Raw genomic sequence first — 12,014 nt, 5'->3', positions numbered from 1 at the left:
TCATTTAAAAAACAGCACTCATATATTTTTTTATTCTTCACTATCTGGACAGATTCAATGTTTGTGCTTCCCCCTAAATTCTTATGTTGAAACCTAACCCCCACTGTGATGGTTTTTGGGAGTGGAGCCTTTTTGAGAGATGACTAGGTCCATAAGGGCAGAGCCCTCTTAAATTGGATTAATGTCCTTATAAGAGATCCCAGAGGACTCCCTGACCCCTTCCATCAATGTGAAGACCCTCTATAAATCAGGAAACAGGCTCTCACTAGACACCGAATCTGCAGGTGCCCTTATCTTGGACTGCCCAGCCTGCAGAAATGTGAGAAAGGTGTGTTGTTTAAGCCCCCCAGACTAGGGTATTTTTGTTATAGTAGTGTGAATGGACTAAGACACCATAGCATCTGGTTTTGTTCTTCGTCTCCAGCCCTTTGCTACCACAAGTTTCCTATTCTAGAATTTGAAACTTTTGCTTCATTTATTTAGTAAACTTACTCAAATCCATTTTTCAACAAGGTACTTCAGTGACCTTGCTGATTGGAAATATATTTTTGTTGCTCTCACACATGAATGATAATTTAGGTATAAACATTTTGGGGCATTACTTTTCTTATGGATTTTCAATCAGACCACAAAAAGAAAAAAAAAAGGAATCCAAATCAGCAAGGAAGAAGTCAAACTTTCACTCTTCAGATGACATGATACTTTATGGGGAAAACCCGAAAGACTTCCCCCCCAAAAATGCTAGAACCGATACATGAATTCAGCAAAGGAGTAGGGTATAAAATCAACATACAGAAACTGGTTACATTTCTATACACCAATAATGAAACAGCAGAAAGAGAGATCAAAGAATTGATCCCATTTACAATAGGACCCCAAACCATAAAATACCTAGGAATAAACATAACCACAGAGGTAAATGATCTGTATGCTGAAAACTATAGCAAGCTTATGAAAGAAATTGAAGAAGACACAAACAAAATGGAAAAAAATTCCATGCACATGGATCAGAAGAACAAATATTGCTAAAATGTAGATACTACACAAAGCAATCTACACATTCAGTGCAATGCCTATCAAAATAACACCAGCATTCTTCACAGAGCTAGAACAAACAGTTCTAAAATTTGTATGGAACCAGAAAAGACCCCAAATAGCCAAAGTAATGTTGAAAAAGAAAACCAAAGCTGGAGGCATCACAGTTTGGGACTTCAAGCTGTATTACAAAGCTGTAATCACCAAGACAGCATGGTATTGGCACAAAAACAGATATATAGATCAATGGAACAGAATACAGAACCCAGAAATGGACCCACAAACATATGGCTAACTCATCTTCGACAAAGCAGGAAAGAATATCCAATGGAATAAAGACAGTCTCTTCAGCAAACGGTGCTGGAAAAACTGGACAGCGACATGCAGAAAAATGAACCTGGACCACTTTCTTACACCATAAACAAAAATAAACTCAAAATGGATGAAAGACCTGAATGTGGGACAGGAAATGATCAAAATCCTAGAGGAGAAAACAGGAAGTAAACTCTTTGACCTAGGTTGCAGCAACTTCTTGATGTGTCTCCAGAGGCAAGGGAAACAAAAGTAAACACAAACCTTTGGGACCTCATCAAGATAAAAAGCTTCTGCACTGCAAAGCAAACAACCAACAAAACCAAAAGGCAACCAACAGAATGGGAGATGATATTTGCAAATGACATATCAGATTAAGGGTTAGTATCCAAAATCTATAAAGAACTTATCAATCTCAGCACCCCAAAACAAAATAATCCAGTGAAGAAATGGGCAAAAGACATAAACAGACACTTCTCCAAAGAAGACATCCAGATGGTTAATGGACACATGAAAAGATGCTCAACATCACTCATCATCAGGGAAATACAATCAAAACCACAAGGAGATACCATCTCAAACCTGTCAGAACGGCTAAAATTAAAAACTCAGGAAACAACAGATGTTGGTGAGGATGCGGGGAAATGGGAACACTTTTGCCCTGCTGGTGGGAATGCAAACTGGCACAGCCACTCTGGAAAACAGTATGGAGTTTCCTCAAAAAATTAAAAATAGAACTACCCTACGACCCAGCAATTGCACTAGTAGGTATTTTCCCAAAGGATACAAAAATGCTGATTTGAAGGGGCACATGCACCCCAGTGTTTACAGCAGCACTATTGACAACAGCCAGATTATGGAAAGAGCCCAATGTCTATCCACTGACAAATAGATAAAGAAGATGTGGTATCTCTGTGTGTGTGTATACACATCCAGACACACCCAGACACACCCAGACACACACACACACACACACACACACACACAGTGGAATATTACTTGTGATGAAAAAGAATGAAATCTTACCATTTGCAGTATCGTGGATGGAACTACAATACATTACACTAAGTGAAATAAGTCAGATAAATATTTATGATTTCACTCATATGTAGAATTTAAGAAACAAAACATATGAACACAGAGGAAGGGAAGGAAAATTAAGATACAAACAGAGATGGAGGCAAAGCATAAGAGACTCTTAAATACAGAGAACAAACTAAGGGTTGCTGGAGGAGTGTTGGGGGGGGGGATGGGCTAAATGGGTGACATGCATTAAAGAGGACACTTGTTAGGGTAAGCACCAGGTGTTATATTAAGTGATGAATCACTAAATTCCACTCCTGAAACCATTATTATACTATATGTTAACTACCTTGGATTTAAATAAAAAATAATATAAAGTAAACAGAAAAAAACGATTTGTGGATTTTGTTTCATTGTTTTCTTGGAAGTTATGGTTTCAGAGTAGACATATGAATATAACATAAGTTTAATTTCTTTGAAGTGAAACTTCTCATGTATCTCTTCTTACTAGTTAAACGTAGTTGCTTCTTGACATAGAAACTGTAATATATTAACAGAAAATATCTTGAAATCATGATCTTTCCAATTCACTTTCTTAATTTGTTGAGAAATTCAATTTTCCCAATTTTTATTCCTAAATTATTTTATTATATCCTTAATTATTTCCTATTGTTTTCTTCTTTAGAAACTAATAATTAGTTGAAGGTGGGCTAACCATAATCTATCCTCTATAGCCATTATCTTCTCTCATTTTTTGTCTTTTTATTAATTTACTAATAATCTGAGCAATAAAAAAGTTTATTTTGTGTCTTACTGTTTCAATTTTCTGTAATAATTAATATGCTTTTTACTGCTTTCAGCATGGTTTAATTTCTATTTCCATGTTCTCAGTTTTAAAGACTTTTTTTAGTTATTTTGTGTTCAGTTTATAGTGGCCTTACTTTCTTTATAGTATGGTATTCTATTTTAACGCAAACAGTATTCTTTTGATTCTTACTGAGATCATTAAATAGATGTTCTTAATAAACTTATTTCATGGAAAAAGATTTTCTTCTGACATATGAGGGACAGTTCCCCTTCTCCTTCCCATTCTTTTTCTTCACTCATCCCTAAATAAAGATCTATTTCAGGAAAAGATACACCTCACAACTTTCCTAACTATCTCAGTTTGCGCAGCTGTTGAAGAATACTCTGATACTTGTGTTGCCTATGTAACTCCCAAGATAGAGCAGATTTTCATAAATGATAAGTTATCCTTCCTCTTTATAAATGCCTCCCCTAGCCTCCAGACAAAATACAGATATAGGGAATGGGTCTGGGCTGAGAGAGTTGATGTTCTAGTGCCTATCTCAAGTTACTGTAATCTCTACTCATTTGTATGAGCACTCTGACTCAAGTCTCATAGGAACAAGGAGAACATTCAGAGTCAGTAACAATTTGATTCTAAACAAGTTATATCAAAACTCAGGCTTTTTATTTTCTGGTACACATAAAAAAGAAAAAGGGAAAATAAAAAAAACATAAATAAATATTGGAAAGAAGGTAATGAGACTATAAACAATTGTACTTAGAAGAAATTAATACTCTCATTTTACATATTAAGAACAAAGTCACCTACAAATATCTAATCATTATGTTATATACCTGAAACTAATATAATGTTATGTGTAAATCAACAATAAAATTTTTTAATGGTTAAAATTTACCTTAAAAATATCAAAGACAAACTACTTGACTAAGGTCACTGAGATACAAACTATTAGAATTAGGGTGCAGGGATGCCTGGGTGGCTCAGGTCATGATCTCGCAGTTCTTGAGTTCAAGTCCCATGTCCAGCTCTGTGCTGACAGCTCAGAGCCTGGAGCCTGCTTTGGATTCTGTGTGTGTCTCTCTCTCTGCCCTTCTTCCACTTTCACTCTGTTTCTCTCTCTCTCTCAAAAGTAAACATTAAAAATTTTTAAAAAAAGAATTAGGGTTCAGACAGTCCTTTAGACTTAACATGATTTCCTCTACATTACAGGAAATCTGGAAAGATACTTTATGAATATTTTGTTTTCAAGAAAGTATTCTAGCATCATATATACCAAGTGGTATAGTATACTATTTTATTATTTTTAAAAAAGAATTCTTATTGTGAGAAAAGTAGCACACAAGAATATAACCTTCTACTAAAGGCTAGCCCATCTTTACATTAAAAGGCTGGGAAGGGAGAAGTGGAAAGAGACAAATACCATGTGATTTCACTCATATGTGGAATTTAAGAAACCAAACAAACAGCAAAGGGGAAAGAAGAGAGAGAGGCAAACCATGAAACAGAGTCTTAACTACACAGAACAAACTGATGGTTACCAGAGGGGAGGGGTGAGGGGGATGGGTGAAATAGGTGATGGGGATTAAGAAGTGCACTTGTGATGAGCAGCGGGTGATGTGTGGAAGTGTTGAATCACTGAAACTAATACTACACTGTATGCTAACTACTGGAATTCAAAAAAAACCTTAAAACAATGTTAACAAAAAATAAATAAATAAAAGAATAGGAGAACTGTAAAAAAAAAAAAAAGAAAGAAAATACAAGTGCTTTCTGAGCTGAACTATTTGGTTAATGCCATCCACAGTCTCAATCATCGTCAAACAGGATCTTTAAATTGTCACTAGCTTGAATGCTAAATTGACAAAGTAAATATATAGCATTCATTTCTAAACTTCTTTAATGTTACTTATGTTGTCACTCATTTCTAACAGAGGTGAAGAAGTTATCAGGACAGATGAGCATCAACCAAGATACGGATTTACAAAGAAAAGCAGTAAACTGTTCATTAACAAAAAAGGAGATACTTTTCTATAAAAGTATAGTGTATTCATACTCTGTTTCTAGTAATATCTACAAAATGATTAACTGATTCAACAAATATTGCCAAATTAAAATTTGGAAGGAAGTTTGGGGAGTATAGAATCTGATCAAAGGCAAATTGATTATTTTATTAATTATTTCACCCAAATGATGATAGGTTGTTTACCCCATTATACAACCAAATACTTTTCTCTGATATCTTTCTCAAATGAATGGTAAAAAATTCTGACTTCAAGTTCTCTTTTTTTCTAGATTCTTCATTCCAACCTTTCTACATACTACAATCTCAAAATTTTTATCATATTATATGATATTTTCCTATTAGGATACAAAAGAATGATTTTAACTAATATAACCTGTTCTTTTATACTTTTTATGTTCTTTTGTAGTTTTCCTATAAAATATACAGGTCTCATTTTTTATAGGCTATAGCTTTTTATTTAATTACTAAACAAAGAACCATTTTCTAATGAAGATGAAAATAAACCCAAATAAACTTACCACATGAAGAATTTTATTTTCTGTTTCATACACAGTACAATCCTTTAAAAAAAGAAACATATACATTAGTTTTCAAAACAAATCAAGCATTCCTTTTAAAATACTTTCTTAGGAAATGTACAACAATTTGAAAAAATCTTGACAATTCAAGCAAAACCAGCAATAAGAATGTGAATAAAATCTGGAAAGCTATATACCAAAATATTCATAGTGGTTAGCTCTGATGGTCAGTTACACAGATATTCTTATATTTGCTTAACTATATTTTCTAATTTTACACAGAATACAATACAGAATAACATACATCAGAAAAAATATTGTAACCATTTTCTATCTAAACTTTTACATCTGATAAATACATTTCATTGAAATATTTCCAACATTTCAAATACTAATTTATTATAGATTGGAACATTAGGAAAAATACTAATATTTACTTCTATAGTCGTATCTTAATCTCAAAAATGCTTTTATATTTTCAATTATTTCCAGCTATTAAATATCCTTAATATTATAAAATTGGTACATATCAAGTTCATAGTTCTTAACATAAATTTGAATCCTTGAAATTGTAAAAAAAATTATTTTAAAAAATCACCATTGTTTTTTTACCTGCAATTGCTAGACTTACAATGAGCAAACATATAGCAAAGTGATCTTTGCTTAGAAACTTCTGTTTCTATGGCTTAGTTTCCTGAAGAAATTCATAAAATGGGCATGGCATTAGTAGTAACACAATAAGGGTGTTGTGAGGATTAAGTGAGAAGATGGATGAATGGCTTAGCACAGTATCTGGCACACAGTGATAAATACATTTTAACTATGAATTACTGTTGTTCTGTGTCTTTATTTTTAAAATGTAAACTAATTACCTTTACTTCAAAATAGAAAGTTAACTAATTATTATTTGGCTATCTAATTTTGAAAAAATATCCATGTTTCACAGTACTGCATATTTTAAGGAATGACAGCCCATTTCATCTCTTTCCCTGAATTTAATTTTAACAAAAACGAATACTGTTGAACATAGTTTTTGATCATGCCATTTCACCACAATACCTTGCCAGAAGTAGTACATATTCTTATCAGGCATAAAAGTTTTAAGGTTAAATATAGGTCTGATTCATTTCATAGACTAAATGAAATACTTAAGGATTGGGTCTTGCAATTCTGCAGGGTTTCTGTGCCAAAGAAGAAGTCTGTTACAAATATAGTCATATCTATGTCTTTACAAATTAAGTATGAATTATGTGTACAGAGGAAGAAAGGTATAGATAAAGCATTTATGATGGAAAAGTGCACTGTACTTACATCAGAATTTGGAAGACTGCAATTTTATAGAATTAATTTCAGACACAATTACATTGGTAAGAGATGAGTTGGGAAAAGTTGGAAAGTTGCCCAGTTTCCCCAAACTGCCTCTACAACTTGCTTCAGCTATAATGGATACAAGTTTGATTATTTACCTACCTTCCCAGAAACAGAGAATATGATTAAATGTTCAAACTTCAAAGGAATTTTCCTCAAGGAAAAAAGTAAATATGATCTAAATGTATATCCTGCCAGTGATCACACAGCAATAATCACACAGAGAATAACTATTTCAAGTTCTTTAAAATATAATACTTTACTTGCATATCCCTAGTATGACATAACAAAATAACTATTAAACAAAATCTTACACTATTGGCAGCAATCATATTGTTGGTTAGTTATTGTTAGTCTGTTATTGTTTTGCTGAAACTACTGCATTTCATAGGATAAAGCAAATGAACAATTATGTGATACTACTATATTCTATCATTTTTGGTGTCCTAAGTAATTTTAGCATGAGACAAAGCAGATACATATATAAGAAGGTCAGTAAAACCTAGAGTCTCTTAATGCATCATGTACACACGTGTGTATGTATTTCTTAGGCCCACTGAAAAGACATAACTGAGTAATAAATAAACTCCTCACAGTTAGTGATTTTCAAATACTATTTCTTGGGGCTTTGGTTAAGGAAAATGGTGGATTCCAGATCTGGGATATGAATGTATAAGATGAGCCTGGATTATACTGTGACACACATAGAAAGAAGCTATCAAACTATACAAGGATTGTTTGTGTCAGTAGGACTCAGAAGTCAACATGAAGAGATTTTCACTGGCCAAAGATGGAGCAATTTGGGAATCTAAAAAAATAATAGTTGCAATAGATGGAAACAGTAAACTAAATATTAGTTTTATTTATATGTATTAATACATTTGATACTAAATTAAAAAATCACGTATTAGCTTTACAAAGTCCTTTTTAAATTTTATTTTGAGAGAGAGAGAGTGTGTGTGTGTGCATAAGTAGGGGAGGGGCAGAGACAGAGGAATACAGAATCCTAAGCAGGCTCGGTGTTGTCAGTGCAGAGCCTGATGCGGGGCTTGATCCCATTAACCATGAAAACATAGTCTGAGCCGAAATCAAGGGTTGGTTAAACATCTGACTTTGGCTCAGGTCATGATCTCACGGTTTGTGGGTTCAAGCCCTGTGTTGGGATCTCTGCTGGCAGCTCAGAGCCTGGAGCCTGCTTCAGATTCTGTATCTTCCTCTCTCTCTGCCCCTCCCCTGCTCACGCTCAGTCTCTCTCTCTCTCTCTCTCTCTCTCAAAAATACACATTAAATATATAAAGTACATCCAAATATATTTACTAATACTTGTGTAACACTGAATATATTAAGCAAATTGGACAATGCATAATAGATGTACTTTTCCTCTTGTTTCGGCGAATATTAATCAACTGTCTTCATGATACAGAGATAAATAAAACATGTCCCCTGACTTAGAAAAGCACAGTTTAAAGAGACAGGCATTCACATAAGTAAGTTAAAATATGTAGAATTCCAAAGTCTTCATGAAGTTTGTTTCAATAACTTTATAAGTATAAATGCGACAAAAATATACAAATCCACATGTGAAAGGTCAATTATTTAAAATTTTAAAATATTGACATATTTCTCATTAAAATGCAAAGTGACCACTGTGTTGTGCTATACATTGCTCAAGTCAAATTTCAAACTTTGTAGAATTTTTCATCAGCTGCTGCTCCTCAGTGACTAAAAGAAATACATCTATAATCCAAGCTTTAAGATTATTCAAAGAATGAAGTACTGATCCATACGTGATAATTCTGACATGACTCCAAAAGACAAAGTCTAAAAGAGATACATCAAGTGACTGAGGTGGCCAAGGTTTTACATCAGTCGAAAAAACTGTCACAAATATTAAAATTAAAAACTATTTGAAATAAACAATACTAAAGGACTATAAAATAAATTGAAATAATTAAATTTGCAAAGGATGTGTGTGTTACATTTATAGCATATTCACACATGTGAATCTATTAAAGCTTAAATCTGTACTAACATATTTGGGACACTCACAATTACTATAATAAAGGCAGGATCATAGGGCTGGGCAAGCAGAGGAGAAAACAACTAGCTCTGCCTTAAAAAGAAATTAATAAAGGCAGCTTTAATTGGGTTTTGGAAACAGTATGTTTTTGGGCAAAGAAAATAAAGGCATTACTGCAAAAGCAATAAAACTGCACTCAAACACTGTTAAACTACTGCAGTAATTTTCAGATTTTACTCTGTATACATGTAACAATCACTTGGAAAGTGGGTTAAAATGCATATTCCCAGGTTCAGCCCCAGATATACAGATAGGGTAGACCTGGAGTGGGGGTCCTAGTATGATTTTGATAAAGATGGTACTGTGAAAAACAATCTATTTTACGGGAAATACTGTGATAGAAGAATGCCAAACCAAAAATGATCAAAAATATAAAATCTGTAAGACAGTAGACTGATTTAAAAATAGTATCTGGTGGCTCATTCCAATTTTCAATTCCTCAGAGCTTTGTGCTTTTGTTACACATTCCCCCAATTTATTGGTTGGTTTCTCTTTTTTCCCTCCTATTAAACTTATTTCTTTCTTTAATCACTTACTACTCTGAATAACTGCTTCTACTTGTTTATATCTCTGCCTTCTTTCAGCCAGACTGGCCTGTTCATTACTGAAAGCCAAAGGCTTTCACAAAGGCTGGACACAGCATAATAAAAACAGAACAATACAAAAAAAGTATATATTAACCTGCTATTTTATATTAGGGAGAAGAATAGAAACTAAATGACTGTGTTTTATTTAGTTAAGCTATCATGTTAAGGAGTTCATTTTATCATGCTAAGTATTTAAATAGCCCTAGGTACCTTAGGGGATTAATTTTGTTAATAAGTTATTTTATTTCCATCCAGATGTGAATTTAAAATATTTGCTTCTCAAGTGTGGTTTTATTAACACTTAGGGCCAAATATTTTCCCAAAAGATCATACCCCAGGTTTTACAAAGAAAATAGCACTGAATATGGAGAAATCCACATTTTTAACAACCTATTCATGCTAAGGAAAGGTACACCTCTGACGTTCTACTTATTTTTAGGTTAGGATTAAATTTAGATTTTCAAACCTGGATTTAGAGCTATGCCACTATATACTCCCAGGAATTCTCTTCAGAAGCTCATGCTGTCTTTTACTATGCATGCAAAATGACACTTGCAATTTCTTCTTTATCCTTTTATATATAATGCTTCTACAAACCATGTGATGCACATTTAAATGCATCAAATTCCTAACAAGACAATATTCATAAAAATGAGTGTTTATTCAGTTTTCATAATTTTTCTTTTTGAAAAGTATAAGTGTGCACAGAAACTGTCTCCCACAGATGAGCTATGTGCTCACACAGGATCATAATCAGTTATAGTTTTTGTGAAACAGTGATGCAATTGCCATACTGAGAAAAATACAAAGAAACACTTCTATCCTGTATGTTATCATTGATACTCCATACTTTGTCAACAATTTTAAGTAACCTGGGGTCAAGATGTTCAGTAAAAGTAGTATTTCTCATCAACTGTGTATTAGAGTCATAGGAACAGTTCACAGGTTATTAATACTGAATACATAAAGCAAGAGAGTGAAGGGAAATAGTGTATGTCTCAAATGCTGTATATAATTATATTTCACAAAACTTTGGAACTATAAATGCCATAAATTTTCTTATGTCTCTTTTTGGTATATTATAGTATACTTGTACAAATAATTTAAGAATATTGTTTTGCTTGCATGTAGTATTCAAATGATTCATCTATGCAAAATTTTAATAATGGTACCGTCATACCAAATACTTCACATATTCTACTGCTAAGCTATCAAAATGTCTTCAATGCTTAAGTAACTAATTCATGAGTTACTGTTACTTTTATTCATTCACTCATTCATTTACTCAAGTCACAATTCCATTCACCAAAAAAGGGTATTTTTTGCACATCTTCTAAATGCAATTCACTATCAGGCACTATTAAGGTGATCAAAGATAAACTTGGTCCTTGGCCATCATCACTTAATTATTTAGTGGAGAAAACATTCAAATAATAATATAAGGTACATGACAAATGCTAACAGAAGATCCCATAAAAAAGGAGATAAATTCTAACTTGTTCACTCTGGAATGACCTTCTAGAGGAGATATTTTACTGACTTTAAATAGCTTTTAAATCTGTAAATTTATTAGGGGTTCACAGGGAAAGACCATTTCACTTTGTGCAAACATGATTAACAAGGCATAATCAGAAGTAAGCATGCCAGGCTATAGCATAAGATATGTGGAATGAATGCGACAGGAAAGAAAGCCTAGAAAATAACATGAGGTCATATTGTGGAGAGCTACCAATGCTAACCTGGATAAATTTTGTTTTGAAGGGAATAAAATTTTTATTATTCTGTAATAATTTATTTTGAAGTCCCATTCCACCAGGATTGCACTTAACTTGATCAACTGATAATTTCTTGTGATTTTATTTTGGGAGGGGCTGAAGTCAGGGTAGCTGACTTCATAGCCATAGTGCCATGGCTGGTGTTAAAGAGCAATGATAAAATGGTGAGTGAGTGTATCAGGGTAGGGGGTGGAGAAGTGAAGTCCAAACTCTCTGGTCTAGCTAACAACTCTAATAGGTATCTCTTCTTATTCATTTTCTAATAGTTCTTTTTCCATTCCCGTGGAGGAAACTTTCACGTCATGTCTCAGATAAGGAATCTCTGCAAAGCTGTGTATCTTCCTAAATATACCAAGTAGACATTTCATCTCTAGGGAAGATGGAGGAGTGTGTACTTTGCTCTGATACAAGGAAGCGCTCAAAGATGTCTGAGCATGGGAACTATGTGATCAAATACATGTTTTACAAAAACAATGGGGAAG

The 12,014-nt window shown here is 33.3% G+C and overlaps 1 protein-coding gene across 4 annotated transcripts in view; it reads right to left on the bottom strand.

Annotated features, from left to right (window-relative positions):
- The window catches only part of CNKSR2 (connector enhancer of kinase suppressor of Ras 2), a 306,470-nt gene that overhangs the window by 164,827 nt on the left and 129,629 nt on the right, over positions 1 to 12,014 (bottom strand). For all 4 annotated transcript variants that reach the window (XM_047075991.1, XM_047075992.1, XM_047075993.1 and 1 more), the window contains exon 5: positions 5,723 to 5,764. In XM_047075991.1, coding sequence (XP_046931947.1) covers positions 5,723 to 5,764 — 42 coding nt within the window. The remainder of the gene's footprint in view (positions 1 to 5,722; positions 5,765 to 12,014) is intronic.

Source organism: Lynx rufus, unplaced genomic scaffold (assembly GCF_022079265.1).
Source record: "Lynx rufus isolate CCGP_SWC_20201006 ecotype Redwood Valley unplaced genomic scaffold, mLynRuf1.p SCAF_14, whole genome shotgun sequence".
In the NCBI taxonomy this organism is placed as follows: domain Eukaryota; kingdom Metazoa; phylum Chordata; class Mammalia; order Carnivora; family Felidae; genus Lynx; species Lynx rufus.
This window is presented reverse-complemented; position numbering and strand designations above follow the sequence as displayed.